The sequence below is a fragment of the Chenopodium quinoa genome, unplaced genomic scaffold, assembly GCF_001683475.1.
Source record: "Chenopodium quinoa cultivar QQ74 unplaced genomic scaffold, ASM168347v1, whole genome shotgun sequence".
NCBI classification, from domain to species: domain Eukaryota; kingdom Viridiplantae; phylum Streptophyta; class Magnoliopsida; order Caryophyllales; family Amaranthaceae; genus Chenopodium; species Chenopodium quinoa.
In genome coordinates, this window is record NW_018744855.1 from 427,086 (window position 1) to 449,650 (window position 22,565).

At 32.6% G+C, this 22,565-nt stretch overlaps 1 protein-coding gene across 8 annotated transcripts; it reads left to right on the forward strand.

The window, feature by feature from the left end:
- The first annotated feature begins 986 nt into the window (after positions 1-986).
- On the forward strand, positions 987-12,705 carry LOC110704623 (oxysterol-binding protein-related protein 2A-like). Of its 8 annotated transcripts, XM_021882438.1 has the most exons (12): positions 1,618-1,826; positions 1,933-1,981; positions 3,874-4,236; positions 5,753-5,849; positions 6,502-6,920; positions 7,593-7,748; positions 8,172-8,339; positions 8,443-8,583; positions 9,784-10,014; positions 10,124-10,243; positions 11,540-11,741; positions 12,171-12,705. In XM_021882438.1, the coding sequence occupies exons 1-11, from the start codon at positions 1,756-1,758 to the stop codon at positions 11,717-11,719; spliced, it is 1,995 nt and encodes a 664-aa protein (XP_021738130.1). In that variant the 5' UTR covers positions 1,618-1,755; the 3' UTR covers positions 11,720-11,741; positions 12,171-12,705. The 8 variants fall into 8 exon arrangements, with proteins under 8 accessions (XP_021738129.1, XP_021738126.1, XP_021738125.1 ...); XM_021882434.1 differs by having other exon boundaries at positions 992-1,981; positions 12,174-12,705; XM_021882433.1 differs by having other exon boundaries at positions 994-1,981.
- The last annotated feature ends 9,860 nt before the right edge of the window (positions 12,706-22,565 follow it).

A 22,565-nucleotide genomic window follows, 5' to 3' on the forward strand; every position in this document is an offset into this window, starting at 1 on the left:
AACACACCCTTATAACTTGTTTTACTCACCTTATTATTTTTAGGTATTTCGGGAAAAATAAGCCAAGCTAAGATAAGATGGGCAAGGAAAAATAAATTCTAATAAACTCTATCAAGGGCCACAAATAAATTCAATATGTTACAACTAATGTAAGTTATACTCCATAATTAGGAAAATTTGCCAATTACTACCGCAAGTTAATACCACTTTGTAAATTACTACCGCAAATTAAAAAAGTTGTGAATTACTACCGCAAAATTTTTTTAAAATGTTGCGATTACTACCAAACCCCCATTAAACCCAACTATGACGTCATTATATCACTTTAACCCATGGTTAAAGCCCTTAACCATGACGTCATTATATCCCTAACCCATTTCTTTTTTTTTGGGGGGGGGGCTGATTAAAGCCCTTAACCATGGTCAAACACGGGTTAAAGGGATATAATGACGTCATAGTTGGGTTTAATGGGGGTTTGGTAGTAATCGCAACATCTTAAAAAAATTTGCGGTAGTAATTCACAACTTTTTTAATTTGCGGTAGTAGTTTACAAAGTGGTATTAACTTGCGGTAGTAATTGGCAAATTATCCCCATAATTATGTCTAATAAGTTTTGATAAGATACAATAAGCAAGATAGTTTCAAATAAGATAATTTAAATTAAGTAAAAATCAAGTGATATGAATTTAAAGGCACTAGTGAGTGTTGGCTCTTGTAGGCCTTATTTCATAAGTTAAAGAAAAAAAGATCTAGCTAGCAGACGCCTCTAGACATTACGTTTTAAATTTAGAATGCATGACAAAATTAGATATCGATCCATTCTCTTATCTAACACCCTAAAGAGCACTAATTAGCTTTTGCTAAAGAAAAATAAGGTCTGATAAGTTGTACAGATGTTAGATTTATATGATCCGAGTACATGTGAATTTAAAATAATACTGGTATAAATTGAGAATTCTCCATAACAGATCTGAAATACTAAACCAAGAAGAAGCATAAAAACAAGCAAAGTACCCATCAAATGTTATACTTCGTAATACGGAGGCATAGTATTTGGGTATAGTGATGGTAAAACGTAGGAGTATTAAATAAAAATGAGAAAAAGAAGAAACAAGCTTTTTGCTGTGAATTCTCCTCTTCCCGGCCCCCCTCTATGTTTCTCTCTCCACCGCAAATCCACTCCCCAAAACACCATTTCGCAAACTTCATCATCACTCATAACCTTGCTTCTTTCTTCATTTTTTTTTTAATAAATATAAATATATAAATATAAATAAACGACTTGTTCATTCATTGATTCGTAAATAAGATCCCCAAAAATATCCCACATTTTGCCATTTCTCCCCAATTCCCCCGATTTTCTCTCTCTTCTATTCTTAATTTCACAGCTCAACCATTCAACCATATCCCCCCATAATTATTATCTTCATTCATTCTTTTTAATAAATTTAATTTAACCCCCAAATCCCTTCCTTCTTTTCTTTTTTCCCATCATTTATTTATTTATTTGACGATCAAATAAATCATGCGGGTTAAAGATATGCATCCTCTCTGTTGCATTTCATTAGAAGGCGGCGGCGGCGGCGGCAGTGGCAGCGCCGGCGATAGCAGCCCGGGCCCACGTATCGGGTCATTGGAATTAGCCCTATCTCCGGCGGGAAGCCTGAAGCGAAGCTCCACCCTGCCCGGATCCTTTACGGGCAATGCGGGCAGTTTCCGGCGATCTGAAATGAGCGTCGCCGGAGCATTATTCAAATGGACGAATTACAGCAAAGGATGGAGATCTCGATGGTTTCTGTTGCGTGGAGATGGGTTGCTTTCTTATTGTAAGATTCTCTCCCCTCAATCCCTCAATTCTCTCTCCTCTTCTTTGGGAGATGACGTCACTGTCATCGGTGATTTGACGTCACCGCGTCTTATTCGTTTGGATAGTTGTGGCCGGAAGAAGGATTCCAAGAAAAACTCCGTCGTTCATCTCAAGGTACTAAACTAATGCATTTCTTTTTGTCAATTATATTTATTCATTTAATTTTTTAAAATTGAGAATTTATCCATTTTTATTTCCAGGAATTGGTAATTAAAATACTCGTAGAAATGGAAAAATAGGGGTTAAAAAAAGAAAGAAGGGGGGAGGTGGGGTGGGGAAGTGGGTGTTAATAAGGAGTGGGTCACATCAACAGGTGGGTAGGCCATGAAATAGAGAGGGGGGGCTATGAGTATGAGTATGAGTATGAGTATGAGCCCTATATTACTTGTTATAAATGTTAGGTGGGGTCACCTTTCACTTTCACTCTCACTCTCTTCCATCTATCAGTCATCTCTATCATCCACAACTCCTCAATATTTGCTCTTTCTTTCTTTTTCTGTTTCCCTTTTTTTTTTTTTAATCACTTGTATTCATATTTGTTGCTCTTTTATTGGCACTGTATTTTTTGTTGCATGTCTTTCTTTGCTTCTTCACATATCTAATGTGTGTGTTCTGGTAAGTTGTAATTCTAAATGTCAAATTTAATTTTAATTATTGTTATTATCAACTTTTAGTATTGTAGACATTGTCTGGATTGTTGGCTTTAAATTACTGGCTTGCTGATATTTTTGACCTCACATTTGGTGTTATAAGAATTGTATGATTATCAAGTTTCAATTTTTTATTTTTGTATATTTGTATGTTCATTTTAAGTGTATGTTTATACTTGTATATTCTTCAATCATGTACGAGTAATTTAAATCTCTTCACTGTTGTGGGATTTAGGAATTTTGGTTTCAATGTGGGTCTTTCATAGTGTTAGCTTGACATAAACATTACTTTTTTCTTAGGGTTTTAGCCTTTGTGGTTATAATATGCAAAAGATTGTCAATTCCACCTTTATAAAAATGGGTGTTGGTGTTTCTCCATTCGTCACATAGCTGTGATGTAGACGATTGCATATAGACTCTTCTATTGTTGGCCATTTACATAAGACACCAATGTTTGCTTCTTTCTTTCTTAGCTCTTCTTTCCCCTCTACTGTAAATTGGATTGTATCAACTCTTTTCCAGATATCTTTATCTGTTATTTTAGTAAATAGACGAGTTTTCTCGTTTGAATATGTAATTTGTTAAATAAATGTGGATAGGAAAGTAAATTGTGATATGTATGCTTGATTTTATATTCCTGGTAAAAACTAAGCAGTTCAGTAGTTTTCCCTTTGCAGAACTATTTGGTGTGTATTTGCAACTTGAATCAGTTTGTCAAGGCTAAGATAACTGACTCTTTCAATTTTTTTCTTTGGCTATAGATCTGATTATATTACTCCCTACCTTTCCTGAAATTTAAATTTGGGAGGACATATATGCGTGTTTGTGTGTGCAGGGTGTAATTTCTTTGTTGTCTAGCAGCCAATGTTCTCCGTAGTGATGATTGCCTAAATTTAAGGATTTAGTTTGTGTAACTTAACTGTTATCCTATGATGATAAACTCTCTTTGTTTGTGCATGTGTGTGTGTGACAAACAAGTTATTTTCAGCTATTATGGCTTAAACTTCTTAAAATTGCCATTCAACATGGAAAATGTTCTAGTTTAAGTGCTTAACTTTACCCGTGTATATAACCCTAATGGTTTCATTTGAGTGTGTGCACTAACATTCGGGATTGGAGATGTTGATGATTTTGAACATAATATTACTCGATACCCATCGTCCTCTTTTGATATTCTAGATAGAATTTGTGTTGAACTAGCAAATTTTGGATGATTGGTTCGTAATCTAAAGGATACCCTACATATAAAGTCTAGAACACACCTAATTTTTTTTTGCTGGATTGGAGGAATACTATTATCTGTGGAAAATCTTTCAATTCATTTCAAAAATTTGATTGTATATAAATTGTAAGCAGGTATCATCATTTCGAGAGAGCAGGTCTGATGATAGGAGGTTTTACATATTTACAGCTACAAAAACTCTCCACCTAAGGACTAATTCAAAACGTGAAAGGGCGCTTTGGTTAGAAGCTTTGGCATCAGCAAGAAGTCTCTTTTCCCTGAGAAGACCACTGAATGATAATCTCCCGCTTTCTCCTGACAGCATTTCCATTTCAACTGAAAGATTAAAGAAGCGATTGGCTGAAGATGGGGTCAATGAGTCGATTGTAAAGGAGTGCGAGCAGATTATGCTTTCAGAGTTCTCAGACATACAACGAAAGCTGAAAGTTCTTTGTGAGGATAGATCCAATTTGCTGGACACATTAAGGCAGTTGGAGGTAATGTCTAATGCTCATATAGCCTCTACTATGATTTGATTCGAGTTCATTATTATCACGGTGGCTGACTGGGCAAACTCTTACAAAAATAATTAACAGTTCTCTGTGATCAGTTATGTTTTCCATTAGATTATCATCCCTCATTCGTACTACTTACTTAAGAGCAATTACCTAAAATTTGAAGTCTGTGTATCTTTATTGTTGGCTATTAGTTAAGATGTACAGACTGTGGATTACATAGGCTCGGCAATACTTAAGTTGGTCAACCAAACAAAACTAGGTAGCGTATGTAGGGCTGTCTTCCTATGAGGGTTGGTTAACTTGGGTCTTAGGTTATAAATTAGTTTGTTAAGATCAGAATCTTCACAAAGACTCTCACATTTTTCTACAATTTTTTGAAATAAAATTAGTGAGTCTAATTAGTGAGTCTTGACTATGGACCACCAAAGTCAAGTGGTTGTTTGGTTGCAATCCTTGAATCTACAATTCCTATGTTATTCTAATAAAATGAATAAATTTGTTTGATTGACCTAAGGGGATTTAGGTAAGCAATTCCCCCCATCAAGGGAGAATTAGAACATTTTTACTATACTTGGTTATGCAATCAAACAACTAGTTCCTACTTCCTAAGATGTATTGGAAGTCAACTAAAGAAATAAACAGCTACAAGTTCAAAATTTGACATTTTTATAAAAAAAAAATAAAAAAAAAATAAAGGTACTTCGTAGTATACTCCGTATGTATTTTCTAGTACAATTTAGTGTATGGGTTTAAGAGAAGAAGTCTGGTAAAGGTATGTTATTGAAGAAGTTGGGTACAAGCATCCAAATTGAGTCTGAATAATGACGAAATGATAGGGCCAGCTAGCAAAGAGGCCCAATAGTGAAAAAGACGTCCCCAATCCCAAATAGGTTAGGCCCAGCTTTAGCTTCATACTTCCTTATTCAGAAAGGAGAAGGAGAAGACAAAATGTCTGTCAACATTCAGGGTTGCGTCAAAACTTGTTGCTATATCTATCATCTATGGCCACAATCGAGCTTAATTGAATATCTGCTCAAACATTTCATTGTCTTAATAAGATGTGCCATGCTTCTGCTATCATGTAAGCTCATCCTCTTGAATTTTCATTTCTTTTTATTTCTCTTCGTTTATCTGTTCATTCTCATCTAAGCTCAATGTTATTGCAACTCCAAATTACTCTATTTTGCTTCTTCTGGGCAGTTTCTAGTCATTACGAGATCAGCCTTGCCATACTGTTTTTAAGGAGAAACGTCAATTTTGCTTAATTTGACAATCCTATCCAAATTTCGCCAAATCCTCATTTATGACTAGAATAAAGACTTAAAATTATCAAGTATTTCTGAATTTTGTTTTTCTTGCTCAAATTTGCCTATCTTTACATGCTTTTTTGGTTTGATAAGTGCTATACATATTTATAGTCTCAAGATCCTTGACTCGTAAACAAAGGGAAATGAAGTTGATCCTCATTAATATTTGTTTTGTGCAATTGATGTAGGCAGCAAATGTCGATACTGAAGCTCCAGGAATCAATGATAATGAATATCATCTTTCAAAGAACGAATACTCCAGCCTAGAGCGTGCTAAATATAGTGGTATTAATGCTATGGTGCTCTTTCTGTCTACTCCTCTTTTTCTTATGTCATTAAACAACATAGAATGAATATACTGTATTTATAAGATTCACCTTCTGGTTTATTTGCACTTTCTGGTGTAGTTTTGAGTTTTGACTGCTTAGCATATTAGAGATGTTCCATACTACTTTTGTTATTTTGACTGTGTATTCTTTTATAATTTTCCTATTCTTCTGAAATTAGATTCAAGATTTTATTTTCAGTTGATCTCTGCTTATTCCCTCTTCCTGTTCCCTCTAGCTTCATACATTGACAATACTTCAAAAATCTCTGTTACGCATCATTATAGTTTTACTGATCCCAGGTTTGTTAAAGTAGTATACGTTGCTGTTATTGATTGAGAGTTGAAGCTGTGGACGTATTGTTGGCTATGTTCTATATTTGAGTTACATATTCAAATCTTAACTAAGGCAGTGGATGTATTGCCCATTTCTTTTGGATTTTGTCTTGACTCTTACACTTGGGAGTTCTTATTTATTGCTATCCTTTTTAATTATGTGCTTTGTAGAGCTAAAGTTTTCTGATCTTGAGATTTTAATAATAATCTTCACTTCCAAGACCACGTTCTATAATTTTATTACTTCTTGACTTTTGTTTGCTTTTGGATGTCTAGAATGTAGTACCACTGAGTCATCTGATGACACTGAGAAACAAGACGTGGAGGAGGCATCAGATGAAGACAAATCTTGCTATTATGATTCGAAGGACTACTTTACTGAATCTCCATCTCGTCTTTTTGGCAGTGGTATGGACACTGAAGGTCAAGTTGGTGATGTGAACTATGCTTGGCCTACGGAGGCCTCAGGTGAAGCTCTATGCTCACACATTGAAAGGCGTAAAAGACTTCCTGATCCAGTAGAAAAGGAAAAACCTGTCAGTCTCTGGTCCATGATCAAAGACAATGTAGGAAAAGATCTTACGAGAGTATGTCTGCCAGTGTACTTCAATGAACCAATATCATCACTTCAGAAATGCTGTGAAGACTTGGAGTATTCTTACCTTTTGGATCGAGCGTATGAATATGGTCAAGAGGTAAGTTCAAGAGTCCTTAAGTTTCTTGGTCTTACTCCATGGTTTAGGCATCCAAGGGCTGGGAAAGGAGATCCTGATTTACTCTGTTGGTTGTTAGGAGTTATTCAGTATCAATATTAATATTCAATTATATCAGTGCTCTTTCAATGAGAAATACAGAGTTATATTTTATTCTTCACAAGAACTAAATGAAAGTAGACTCGGAATGCAATTTAAATTAGATTGAGTTGGGAGTGGAGGCTTTTTCTGAAGACCAATGTTTTCTTTCTTATCTTTCCTATTTTGTTTGTTCAATACCTCTATGTTGTGTATTTCCACCAAGTCAAAATCCTGCTTCAGTCTCAAATTATTGCATTCTCTATTGTCTGTACAATGTGTTAACAGTATTAATGCTGAATGCTATGAATGTTCTAATGCTATTTGTTAGGGAATCTTTATTTTTTTCTTTAGTTCCCTAGTTAGATTGGGATGTATAATTGGTGTCAGGAATATTCAATATAGCCAAGAACTTTTTTTTGTCTAGTCTCGACAAATTCATCATAGCTGAAGTACTGGTAGAGAAGTAGTAAACATAGCTTTAAAATATTCGTCATTGGCAATCTCTTGAATGTGTGCCCAGTCAAATTTTCTTTTATGGCACTGCATATCTGATCGTGTACTCGTTTCTTGCAGGGAAACAGTCTTATGAGAATTGCGAACGTTGCAGCTTTTGCCGTTTCTGGCTATGCATCTACAGAAGGCCGACTCTGTAAACCATTTAATCCTTTGCTAGGGGAAACTTATGAAGCTGACTTTCCTGAGAAAGGAATTCGGTTTTTCTCTGAGAAGGTTAGTACCTGCAAATTTAAAATGGGCTGAACTGCTTGAGTTTTCTTGTGTTTATAACCGTTCCGTTCCTTTTCATTTGTTTCCTTCAAAGTTAAATTGAAATATTGTCCAAAATCTTCTTTTGCATCTTATTTAATAGGGAGGGTACAAGGTTGTCTACTCTTTCAGAAAATTCTTGCTATTATGATAATCACCTGAATTATGTATTAGATTACAAGCATTAGGAAAGAAAAGGCTTTGTGTTCAAACTTTATTTGTGAGTTTATGACCAGTGCAAGTAGCAAGCACGAATGTCCATGGAGCTGCTCCTTTGGCCCAAAACAAAAGAGGATTTTATTTGATTGTTGGAAGCTTTTAGAAAATATTAATCACTATCTGATGGATGTCCTAATCTCCTAATTATGTTATCATTGGTTATCATAGGTAAGTCACCACCCCACTCTCATAGCCTGCCATTGTGATGGTAGAGGGTGGAAGTTCTGGGCAGATAGTAACTTGAAGACCAGCTTTTGGGGTCAAACTATTCAACTTGATCCAGTTGGAGTATTGACTCTTGAGTTCGATGATGGAGAGATATTCCAATGGAGCAAGGTGTGGTCTTTTATCTCCATCATTCTAAGATTTAATTGCCTTAATTTGCTTCTCTATGAATGTTACAATTTAATGTCTTTTATATTTTATTTTTTTGTTTTAGGTCACAACTAGCATTCATAACCTTATCATTGGAAAAATTTATTGTGATCATCATGGAATGATGCACATACGTGGTAATCGTCAGTACTCATGCAACCTTAAATTCAAAGGGCAGACTTTTCTTGACAGGAATCCCCGCCAGGTAAATTGTCTATTGTTTTAATCTTTGAAGAAGAGAGGGGTTTTCGCTTGATTTATGGATTTTGTGGAATAATATATATATATATATATATATATATATATATATATATATATATATATATATATATTTTGCATATATTTTTTGCATATGCATTGATTACTCGGAGTAATCAAATTTGGTTTATGTAGCCGACCCCACTCATGGGATTAAGGATTTGATTGATTGCATTGTATGGTTGGAAACCTATACTAGTAAGAATATCTAGTTGTCTTGACTAAACAAGATGAAGGGTCATCTAGATGATGAATGGTATTCAGCATCTTTGTTGTGATTTATTGATGCAGTATTTAAAAAAGCTTGCTTGATTGAGGCACAAGGCACTACGGGTTATGCACCTTTTTGTGGTTTCTTTGAAGCATACCTAGGAGGCTAGGAGTACACCATTTTTTTCTCAATATTTTACTGTTTATAAGGTGTGCCTCACTTCAATGAGGTGCGTCGTCTATGATGTAGGGAACCTAAAATTTATTTTCTTGGCTCGCCTTGGGCATTTTATACACCAATCTCATGTCATTGTTTCTAATATGGATCTTGATGACCCAATAGAGAGAATTTAGAAGGTAGTGACATCTATGAGTGAAATAAATGGCAATTTTTTGAACTCTTAACAAGAATTCTTATGCACAGACGCTCAACTCAGTGTCATATATTATATGCTCAATTAAATAAACAATGACCCCCTATATACATGGTTATCTGGCTAACATTAACTCTGACCAAGATAAAATTTTAATGTGATTCTTAGTGTTCCCATAAGTCCATATTATGAGTTAATGAAGCCGTGATATATTTTTTTGTTAATTAGCCCAGAAAGTATGATGAATGTCACTTTGAGTGATTAACTTTGGGTCATTTTGCTCCCTCATTATTCCTCCCTTTTTGGAAAAAGGATCCATCCTCGAATTAATGCCCCTTGTAAGATTTGGATTAAGAACACTCACAATGTCATGAATCAAGGGTACCTTTGGATTAAAATATAGTCAACTTGAGTTTTAAACATCTTTATTTTGATCCATCATCCTCCCATTAAGTAGGGTTACCCTTTGAAATTAAATTGCTATAACAGATGAAGGAAATACTACGTAATTATATTTATTTTTCCACTTGTGCACCAGTTTCTATAATCAATTTTTCCTGCAGGTTCATGGTTTTGTCGAAGATGGCGAAGGGAGCAGAGTAGCAACAATATCTGGAAGGTGGGACGATAGTATTTATTGTATCGAAGGAGATGGAAAGAATAAGCGTAAAGATTTAAATTCATCAGATGATGCTTCTTTGATTTGGAGAAGGACCAAACCTACTCCTAATCTTACTCGATACAACTTAACACCATTTGCCATTACTCTCAATGAACTGACTCCTGGGCTTAAGGTATTCCCGTCACTTTGTTAGGCCTGTCACTTTGTGCATTCTATATAAGTTTTTCTGTTTCTCTAATTGTTTCTGATAGTTTTTTGTGATTCTTGATATTTGATCACGGATTAAGGAGAAGCTTCCCCCAACAGATTCAAGGCTTAGACCTGACCAGCGACATTTAGAGAATGGGGAGTATGACAGGGCAAATGTTGAGAAGCTACGCCTGGAGACGAGGCAGCGAATGGTATGCTTAATCTCAAATAATGTGTCGAGTATAGTGTTTTATTCTTATTTTGAACGCATATCCTGCCTCAAAGTTTTTGTGACAGTGCCAATTTTCTGGTGAGATCTTTATTTTAATAACTTGTGAAAATGGCATCCACGATTAGCTGTTCTCGTTCTGATAACCATTTTTTAGTGGCTTGCATGCCAACACAGTCAACATACTTTGTATAGAACATTCTTCTGTTTCAGGCTTGCTTACTGTTGTCTTACTATCATTATTCCTGGATAAGTAGATATAATCTGATTATCTATGTTACTTTGGCTCTTTATTTTGTCTCGTGTACCCTTCCTAGAAACTATAAATTGTTGATTCCTTATTCAACACTTAAGTTTACATTTAGCACCTTGATTATTTTGAGCTACATTATGGGGAAAATAAAGTGTTTAAACTAGGTTTGAAAAAAAAAATAAATAAAACTGTCATATGCAATCTAAAATGGGCTTGAAATAATGATTTATACAAAGTACAAGAATTTGCGAACAAGTCAGCCTAAAATATGTGTTTATGTATATTTAAATGTGTAAAATTACATGGAAATATTAATTAAGAGTATGTGGCATGTCTCATGAGTTCTTGGCTACCAAACCCATGTCAGTTTTAGGATGTGTCTTACATTTGGGCCTGATCTTGTCTGAGTAACAGTGGATATAACGGATTTCTGGCTATATGTATGTCAAAATAGTTTCTGGTATTTTCAGTAGTATTTATACGCACAACGTTTTGAATATTCTAAACTTCTGGCAGTTCGGCAAGTAGCCTTTTCAGAGTTTTTATCAAGTCAACTATACAGTTGTGACTCAATTAAATTCCAGCAAGCACTGAAGCTGTGGAGATTTGCTTTTTACGCAATGTGATCCTAAGTATTTCAGTTCTTTTTACCTTTCATCTCTTTCTTAAGTTTCATCTGAGTCTGTCTCGATCAATTTATATCATTTTGGAAAGTATTTAGTGCAAACAACCTCTCTTTATTATTTATTGGCAAGCCTTTATGCATTCTACCCTTTGTTGACCTTCACTGAGCTACACATCTTTAGAGACGTCACGACAAATGTTGATACTGTTCTTGACATTGGATTCAGGAATGCCTGTGAAATAGATTTGGTTGTGCAAATGTCTGTGAATCGTATTTGGTGTCAGGAAGGATTGGAAAGGACTAATTTTTTCATTGTTTGCTAAATAGGAATCTGTTTGTGTTTTATGAGTTCATCAGAGTTGGTTTCAAATGTTTCTGAAATTTATCTTCTTGCATTGCAGTCAAGGAAAATACAGGAAGATGGATGGCGACCTCGATGGTTTGAGAGAGAAGGTGAAGACGGACCTTACCATTATAAAGGTGGATATTGGGAGGCTAAACAGAAGGGAAATTGGGAAGGGTGCCCAGATATTTTTGGAGAAATTATTGAAGCCTCTGACAACCTCAACCCAAGAGGCTAAAATATGAACATAGTTAACTAAGGTATAAACTCCTTTTCTTACAGCTTTTCCCCTGGAGTCTTTAGTTTCTTGCAGTTCGTTTCAACATACACGTGATCATAACACTCAAATTAGTTAATATACATCTTAAGAGCTCTCTCTGACATATATACTCTTGAGTATCTGAAGTATTGTAGAGAGAGAATTAAGTTTTCATGTAAACATCAGAAAGTTGTTCAATTCAGAAAGCAAGTTGGAAAGATATAGTGGCTTTGCCAGATTTAGATCTTGGTTTGATTGTCAGGGGGGGTGACTGAGGAGCATAGCAGTCTCTCTTGTTGCCTGAGGTACACAGGATGGAATCCCCAACTTATCTTAGGATTTTTTTTTTCTAAAAGCATGATCAAATACCGTAGGTTTATGTTATAGAAGCTCTAGAATGATCTAAACTATTTTGTTCTCCCTGATCCAGAAGCTGTCTGAACCTGGTGGCACTACCCAAATCTGAAACTGTTACAGCCGCCCTTGCTGCTATCATTTAAAGCGCACCATTTTATCAGGAAGTGGGAGAGACTTTCAAGTTAATCCACTGCTCTCTTTTGCTGATGTATGGAGATTCCACAGTTTTACCGGCCAGAAAATGGGAGTAAGGTTGGCAAAATTCTTGTGGAGCCACCAAAGTAAAGAATGTAGTCCTTGTTATAGTCAGATGATTTTTTTGTATTTTCAGAGGAATAAATGTGGAGGGATCTTTTAGGGTGCGGGAATCACAGAGATGTATGTAGGAAATTGTGGTAAATATCTGCAGCTTAATGTTTCCATTACTTAGTTTTCCAGCCCCCAGTTGTATCACCCCCTTTATTTTCCCTTTTTCCTCCAAAGTTGTAAATTTTTATAAGTGTAGTCATAAAAAAGGTCGCAATGAAATTATTTTTGTAGTACTACGTCATGTCGTTCAAAGGCGTACATTCAGGCAACTCATAACAATTCATTATTGATTTTTGTTACTCAAATATTCTCATCATTGCTACAGATATACTTCAATCACTAACAGGCCATATTTAAGTCTATTGATATACCTCCTAACATGGCAAATTACAAGTGCTGTACGTTATAACATTATTCCATTTAGTTACAGTGCTAGAGTCGAGGTGTGAATAATCTAGCCTTTTGGCTGAACTTGTGATAGAGCTTAAGAAGTCTTGTTCATCATCTAACAATTTTCAATATAATAAGTATAATAGATTTGCAATAGTGAATTAATAACTGTTTCAAATGTACATTTAGGAATTCGATTTTTCTGTATAGGTGTAATTAAAGCAAGTAAGTAGTGTAAATCTTGTTGATTATGAAAGTTGAGGTAGAAGTAGGCTTCAAGTAAGAATATGGATCCATATGACTGTACAAATGTTGAAGATTGCGTGAATCGTGTTTTGGGCTTGCCCAAATCGTTTGACACATATGCTTGTCTTGGTGGCCCAAGTTACTCATGGTTTATGATTGTGAATTGTTCTTTTACAGTGTTTGGTCAAATCCCATTTGTTCTTCTAGTCTTCCACTGAAGAATAGTACTGTGATGCTGCATACACGGTACACTCTATGGATCCATTCTTTTTTAGCAGAGTTAAGCTAAATCTTATCATCCATAATATCGTCAAGCTTCTATAGTTCTATACGAGAATTATTTGCGTCTTTTTTGTAAGTCAATTCAGTTTTAGGCTTTTAGCACGACCTTAGTGTACATATACTAAGATTCAAGTATGATTTTCCATGGGAGCTAGCTACTCATGGTGATTTGGTGGTTCATGGTTAGCTAACATGCGTTTATTTACTAAGATAAGATCCGATTTAAGTATACATACTAAGGAGTTGATCATATCGCTAGGAACAAACTACTGAACTGCTTGTTGATAGATACATACTGGTGAGCATATGTTTGTTGACAGCATATACTTTAAATTAGTGGACGAAAGTGTTAAAAGTAAACTGTCGTTACCTTGATGAAAATTGGTATCTTTTATAGTTTCTTAGAAGCATTATACAATTAAATTAAAAATAACACAAGGAATGTCTTTTATGCTGCCAAACAACTTAGATAAATTAACATAATGGATAAGCATGCATTAGTATTTATATTTCCCCTTAACTTCCAAAATATATATAAAAAAAAGAATATAGATGTACAACCTTAACTTCCAAAATAAAGATGTTTTCAATCAACAACCACCAATCTTATAATGTGGGCAATTATAAATTGATCCACTTCATAGCACATAATTAATAGTAAAAAGTTTGAGTAGTCGGTTTAATTGAACAAGTCCAAATCCATCTAGAATAGAGGTATATCGAGAAAATGGGAAAATGATTACCTAACCCAACTACAAACACTAATTAATGACAGCTTTGATCACATATGCATGTACCATATTAACTCTAAACGGCACTCAAGTAAACCAGCTCGACAACCACCTTTATTTGTAATTTGTCTCTCATTATTATTAGTTACGTACGATCATAATCACCTAGAGAACAAAATTACATTAGGACTGTCCCTAGTAACCAACTAACTATTGTTTCTATTTCTATTATTATTGGTTTACTATAAGAAGAAAGAAATAGCTTAGATCCCTTTATTTTCTATCAAATCACATGCACGCACCCAAGTTGGATTGAAGAAATTAAGATGACATATAGTAGCTAGCCTACTTTGTAGTTCGATAACAAAGTTTTTTATATAACCAATATGGCATCAGAGCCCGGGTTACTTATATATAAACCGATAAACGTGCCACATCATGTACTCATGTATTAGATGTGAGTGACAACCAAGAATTGCTTATACAAATTAAAGGCTTGAACTTGAGACCTACAACTATTACATTACACTACGTAAGTCTTAACGTCTTCATTACCTTTCCATTTAATATGCCTTTGTACGCATCAAAAATATAGTCAACTTTGATAAGATGAGTGCTTAAATTAATTGTAAGTTTTTCTTCAAATATGTAATGATCATAAGGCAATTTAGCAAATTTATTTCGAGGTTACATCCGGGAACCAAAAAAAAAAAAAAAAAAAAAGAACTGTTCAATGTTTTGAGGTTACAACTTTAATATAGGGAAAAAAGGAGTATGTTTTATGTTTTTAGACCGCTTGGTAATAATAGTAGGATAACTCTTGTACCATATAAAATACTTTGATTTACATATAAGATTTCAGGAGGTTCCATATTAAAACGAAATGGTGAGATATAGTTGTATTAACTTCTCTATTTTATAAAGTGTTACTTCATCTATCTTTTTTTTTCAATGTGAAACATTCACAAGTAGGATTGCAATGAGTTTTTAACATTTTTGTGCAAAGTTTATATTTTTGTTTAACTTATGTAATGATAAGTTTGTAATAGTATGTTTGTATTTGTTAAACCCCATAAGCTGATTTTGACACGACCTTAGCTTGATTGATATTGGCACATATTCGTGTGAGAAGAGAATAGAAAAGAAAATAGTGGTGATTGTTGGTATGTTAAAATCATTTCCCATTAAGCATGAGCAGAAGTATGTCGAACGGGTAGAAATTATTACTTTGTAGACTAGACAAGTTTGTCCAAGTATCAGAGAATCACAAGAATTCTGTGGTAATACGAAGTAGTTCGTATAAGTTAGGGGCCGATAAAACAGTAGCACCCACTTAGATATACGAGTATATTAATGACTAAGTTGTGATCACTTAATTTGATGAATATAATGATGATAAAATTAAAAATAAAAAGAAAAGTCAATGAAATCCAATTTTATTCATGAGCCACCTGACAGATTGAGACAATTATGATTATGTCTTGTAATTTTATATGGCTGTGCTTCGATTGATATCTGATTATAACCTGTTGTGTGTTTGTGCTTCACACAAACTTAGCTTGAATTCAGAAATGCTTTTAGTTGCCCACTCCTTAAAATTAAAGGAGTAATACATTCCAACAATTGGAATATTAGCTAGCTTCTTATTGTTACAAAGTCAACCTTTGTTTATTTGGAACAGTCTCAACTGCACTCAGTTGATCTCCAACGAGGTTGTGATTTCACAATACCTGGAGAAGAAGTGTGGTGTGTAGGGACTTCTACATTATAATCATCAAGAAACTAATGATTACAGTTACGTCCAGATCGAACTAATAATAGATGTATGTATTACTTTAGTCTCTCAATATATTTGATCTTGCGTCAGCATGGTTATCACTTTGTTAAGACAATAATCCACATGTGAGTAATGGCTAGGCATTCCGCATTTTACCATAAAAAATTTCTTATAGAATAAAATTAAATCCTATGTTAAAAGTTATTAAGTTTTTTTTTTTTAAAAGGAAATTCTACTGACAATAATTCTTATTACATACAACTACGATTTATGAAAAGTTGAGCTCAGATAATCTAATAAAACCATATCCGTAAGGTGTAAGGTGTAAGGTGTGAGACTGTGATAGTACTTTTAGACTTTCACTTCACCAGATGTTTCCAGCAATCCAAGAAAAAGTTTATGTCTAATATTCAATGTGTTGAAGTACTAAGGTTGTGCATCTTCTTAAAACCCACTAGGTTGAAAACTGGAAAGGGAAAATTTTGGGGAGAACGATCGAAGGTCTGATTATGCATGGGTACATATAGACCTCCGTCAACAAAATTAAAACACGATTATCCATCTAACTCAATGGACAGTACTTTGGTGATGAATTAAATTAAGTTGAAGGATTGAAAGTAAGGAAGTAGTTGCAAATGACGATCAATATAATATAGCTATATATTAATGTAATTACTATTGTGACACAGCTAGGATGATGGAGCTTAGAAACAAAAGCTGATTCGCAATGAATGTAATGATATTTTTCTGAGCCAATAAGATAAAATAGTATCTTAGTAACCATTCGTTGAAAATGGCAATGTAACTTCCCCAACTAGAGAACCCAAAATGAAAACTCTCACCACGTAATTGGCTAGTGTAGTACTACCCCCACCATTAAAGAAAACATCACACATTCTTCAAGAATCAAGATAGTGACTAAATAATAAACGGGTTCATTCGTTGTTATATATTATATGTGAATCTCCCTCTAACTTTAATTTTGTCAAACACGTACTCTACTGCTGTTAGTGTTTTCTCGTCTTTTTCTTGTTTAGTGAAGCTTCCTTTTCTACCACATGGACTCACTTTAGTCTCCACTTCATTCATGTCATGTTTTTCTCTTCTTGTTTTTTAAGTCAACTTCCACACAAGTTATCAATCAATAATAATACACTATAACTGCATTATAATTTACAATTTTATTACTCTATATCTTTCTGTATAACTAGCTACTGAATACATATTTAATAATTAATAGTATATGTTATACAAATTGTGTAATTCTCTTACTATTGAAACTGGCATCAAAAACTTATTAATTCTAGGAAACTATACACTGTTTTATATACTTTTTATAAAAAAAAAAACTTGTTTTACTCTAAATAATTATCCTTGTAAATTGTAGAATAGGTTATCAATATATTTATAATAATTTGTTACACCATATAGCTAGCTAAAGCCAGAAAGGATTAAAACTTATTTGATTTAAAATCCATAACAATAAGGAAAAAGTCTTATTTTATTCCTTCTCTGCATTTTTAAAGTTTTTATTAAACCAACCAAAATTCTATTATCGTTTATTTCTATGTACTTTAAATCAACTAAAAAAAATACACAATCTTCTTTAGCAAAAATTAAATTACACAATCCTTTTTATTATACCTACAATAGTCAATCAAAGCCACTAATTGATTCATCGTTATATAATTACTACCAAACCCTACTATTTAAAAGAAGAAAAAAAAAACGTGTATGAAATAACAAATGAATTTTTATTTAGGGGGTGAAGGAATTTGATGAAGATGTGGTATATTAGAGTACAATTATAGAGATACAAATCATACAGTACAATACATGATTTTCATGTTCTCCCTTTTGGCCTGTGACAACTAACTAATCACTCTCCCTGTATCATTGGTTTTGGTAGTATAAATTCCTTGAAAATGACTTTACATATATATATATATATATATATATATATATATATATAGACCTTAGACCTCTCACCTTTCACACCCATCCATGGAAAGGAAATTAAACCTAGCTCGGAAAACTACAACTAGAACAAGTAGTGACCAACCACATCAACAGTACATGTTCTATTCTTCTAATGTGCCCACAAAGTATTTATAATAGGAAAAAGAGAAAAATAATATGATTGAATTGCTAAGTCTTACTTCATTCATATGTTTTTTTTTTTTTTTTTTTTTTTTTTTTTTTTTTTTTTTTTTTTTTTTTTTACAACCATACTTCATATGTCATATGAAGTATCGATCTAGTATTAGACAATATTAATCAAAATATTACAATGGTCTATTGCAATTCGCAAAACTATATATCTTACAGAGTATATAAATATTGACAATCGTCCTAAATTTGTGATCATTTACATGATAACGAAGCAATACATCTTTTGAAAAGCTACACTGTATTTGCAAACTTTGGAATATAATGAGACCATAGTGATTAAGCAAAAAATTACGGAGTATTGTAAGAGCAAATACATGAATGATAGATAAAATTAAAGAGTAGGATAAAGACAACTGGGACTAGTCGATTCCACTATAAAAACTAAAGTATAAAATAAATTAGCATAGCATTGGTTAGAAGAACATGCATGATATGATAGAACTAATTGGTCGAGATAACTACGGAGTATCAAGTAAATGCCAAAATCCAGCAAATGCCGCATCTTTGTTAATTCCACAGCTCTTACTTTTAGTTGTTCACTTGTTAATTCGGCTTTTCCATACTTCATCCTAAGGAGTGTCTTCATTTTGTCTCTTTTTTTTTAAAAAAAAAATTTTTATTTTATTTTTATTTTTTTAAGTGTACTAAGTTTGACTGTAATTTGTTTGTTTTCCTTATGTCAAAAAAAAAAAAAAAAGAAGAAGAAAAGAGTTTTGGTAGTCTTCATATAAACCTATTATGGTGTTAGAAATTATTTTTTAACAAACCTATTTTTCGAAGTGATCCACCCTATAAGATAACTATCCGTTTCATAAGAGAATATGGGAGTAATTACCTGTATAAAAAAAGTTTTCTTTCTTAGTTGCGACTTTCTAGTTTGGCAGCACCTTAAAGCTAGAAATTGGAGTGTATGCTGTAGTGCGCTAAATGAGAAAATATCATTCCCATGGAATGTAATTTGTGGGGCAAAACCTCACTCACTTTGAACTTCGCTAGTCGAAGCCTTTGCTTTATCAATTCTCCTATTTTCGAGCTGAAAATATACAACTCATTCTATCACTATTACGACTAATAGTTGAAAGAAGTCATGCTATACCTATTCTACATGGGAAGGTTTGAGATATATTTTGCGTTTCATTAAGACCGTAACGATTCAACCATGTTACATGATTTTCATGTATTCTAGGTTTAATTTGTATATAATTTAAGTATTCTAACGAAAAATATAAAAGATACATTTAAATTTTGTATACTCTAAAACACATACAAGCTTAACACAAAGAACATAAAGTAACAAACAAATATGAGTTGAACATGTAATTTAAGTTTTGTATTATTGAAACCCAAAGCAAATTTTTAGACTATAAACATTAAAAAAAAGATAATTTATAATGTAACAAACACATAATTCATACCCAAAGAACATGATGATCAAATTCAAATAACATATTACGCTCGATTCTTTGTAAATATATGTAATGTTCTATTTTTACGCGCGTCCTTTATATTTATGTGTCATGTTCTTTCCTGACTTAGTGTACCATGCGCATGGTGCATCCGGGTATACCATAAAAAATTTCAATAATTAAAACGTATATAATGATTGAAGAACGTTGTTACAAACAAAAAAGCAGACTACTCTGATGGAGTCGATCTATATATCCTTATGCAAAAGGGTGGACTTTGCAAATTAAACAATAGAATACTGCTTAGCTAGTACGGAGTAGAAGGGAGTAATGGTAACCTACATACACTCGTAGTAGACATGTTTCCACTACATCAATAAATCGCACTATATATCCAATAATCCAAATATTCTTTAGTCGCTCAGATGAGTCCATTTTTTTATAGATTAGAATAGATTCTGCATAATAATGTTTGTGTTTGGTTTTTTTCTTTTTGGTTCTATTATCAACTTTTTTCGTTTGATGGAGACAGTCTACATACATAAGATACATATCCAATCCATCCAAGTTATTGTAAAGTGATCTATGCATAAACATGTAAATTAGTATTAAAAACCTACTCTCTCGATCGGATTTTTTTTTTTTTTTTTTTTGTTTTGTTTTAAGTATTATGTTTTGACTTTTTGCATCATTCACCTAATTCAATTGACTAATATTAGTGATTTATATATGAGGGAAAAAAATATAGTAATCATGTGAATAGCTGTTGGAATCATCTCAAATTACTCTTAATGAATAATTTATTAATGTTTAATTATTATAAATTTTACTTATAAATATTAAAATATATTATTGATCAAAGTTTTATATTAACATAAGTGTTACAAATTATGATCAAAGTTTTATATTGTACACTTAGAAAAAAAAAAAAAAAAACAAATGGTGTTACCAAAATGTTCTTAATTGTTTATTTATAATGATAAGAGCAGATAGGATTTGCATCAACTTTTTGTAACTTGAGTGAGCTCACAAAATTTTCATTTGTAAATACGTGTGTAGCGTTTCCTCTGTTTCAAAAGAATACCATTAGATCGCTTTAACTAAGTAATCCCTTTGAAATTATTACACAAGTTTCACCATAAATATATTTTTATTATTAGCAAAAATCGAAAATTATAAAGATAAGTGACTAATTCAATATCAACATATATTTTGATTACTTGATTACATTTGCTTTTGATAAGTTAATGAAGATTTAGAGTTGTAAGAATAAAAGTGTTGCAAGAAAAAAGTATCTTTATTAGATACATTATTATAATTATAATGTAGTGCAAGGCTATTGTCTCAAATATATTTTATTAAATAAGTAAAAGTTAATAAGATTCAGTTTAGTGCATACTAAATAATTAGTTGGTACTATATAAAGCAAATTTGAATGTCGTATTCGGTTAATTGATTTGTGGGGTTGGTTGATTTTCATATACTTCGTATGTTCCAGCAAATTATAATAACAGTAGTGTATAGTATGATTTATGAGTGTTAAAATGCAAGATGTTAATGTTAGTTGTGCTGGGGTGATGACAATCTAGTAGAGCGCGCCATATTGGACCAATAATAATGTAATAGCTGGGTGTTGTGTGGCCAACTTTAAATTGTGGTGATACATTATTTTATGTTTATGGCCTGCATGCTGCTGCTATTCTTATGGGCATTCATTTTATTACATTCGGAACTACTCGTAGCTTTTTGAATTTGCAATGTCTTTACTAGCAACAAATATTGGATCAAATTTTGACTTTTTTGGCAGCTTATATTACCAGATTATTACAATATCAATGATTTGTCTTCTTTGCATGATCTCACCTATTATTACAATACCAATAGTTTAGCTCTACCACTTGAGTTATCTCTCACTCTCTAATACGTTTGATAGTGATAGTGCTTGATAATTGAACATACTCAAAAGCTTGATATTTTTATGAAATGATAGGAATATTAATTTAATTTGTGATGTTACGAAGAGTATTGAACCTAATAATTTTTTAATTTTTGAAACAATATTAAACCTCATATAATCACTAAAATAACATAAAATTATTAATAATCATATCTAGTGGCGGATCCAGGATTTTCAACTAGGGGTAGCGAGCGCGTAGTTGTTTAAGAAAATCATCAATTAACCTATACTAAAAGCGGACCTAAGATGACATTTGTCACGATGTCATTAATAATTTTCCCTCCTTTTTGCATTTTCCTTTTTTTTTTTCCAAATTTTAATGACTTCCATTTTATAAGCTACAATAATACTTATTTCTATTTTGACAACATATCTAATCCAAACATACTGTATTAATATTTTGTTTTTAACATATATTCTATATATACTATTAATCTTTTAGTACAAGTATACAAACATAGATTAAAAATAAGGTATTAAATATTAAGGAGTATCAATTTTTTCCTCCAAGCTCCAAGATTAATCATTTGACATTAATCGTTATGCAATGTGATTATTAAAATTAAAATAAAAACCGCTACTACTCACTATATATACATTTTTAAAAAGTTGATTATGGAATACTAATTATCCTAAAGTAATATAAATCAACTAAATTTTCATTTAATGCCGGTCAAAGTGTGTCAAAAAAAATATAAGGACGAATGTATATGAGTTCGTATACGGGTACTAACCTTTTATTTATTTTTTTCCTTTTTTTTGAAGACATATACGGGTACTAACCTAAGCTTATATTTTCGTTTTCTTATATAAAATCCAATAGTATCTAAATTTCTATTAATAAATTATTTTTATAAAATTCAAAACAATAACCTTTACGCATTTGGTATAAATTAAAATTCAAGTTATTTTGTCACAAATATTTTTTTTTGGATAAATTGTTAAATTAACAATCATTCTTTATTCCCCTCAAAATAAAAATAAAAAATAAATAAAAATCATTCTTTATAATTTTTGTTGTAAAGTTTAATTATAACCGTGCATGGCACGGGACTTAACCTAGTTTAAAACTAAAATTAAAACTAGACTTTATTTTAGCTATTCATATTGAAAAAATTCCCACAAAAACGATTAGCAATATAACAAACTGAGTGGTTTTATTGATGCAATGCAATGTGTTAGTAAATTGTTGTGCTAC

Coding starts and splice junctions, on each gene's coding strand:
- LOC110704623 (XM_021882434.1), top strand. CDS start 1,526: ATGCGGGTTAAAGATATGCATCCTCTCTGTTGCATTTCATTAGAAGGC. Junction 1,982..3,873: donor ACTCCGTCGTTCATCTCAAG/GTACTAAACTAA, acceptor AATTGTAAGCAG/GTATCATCATTTCGAGAGAG. Junction 10,244..11,539: donor TGGAGACGAGGCAGCGAATG/GTATGCTTAATC, acceptor CTTGCATTGCAG/TCAAGGAAAATACAGGAAGA.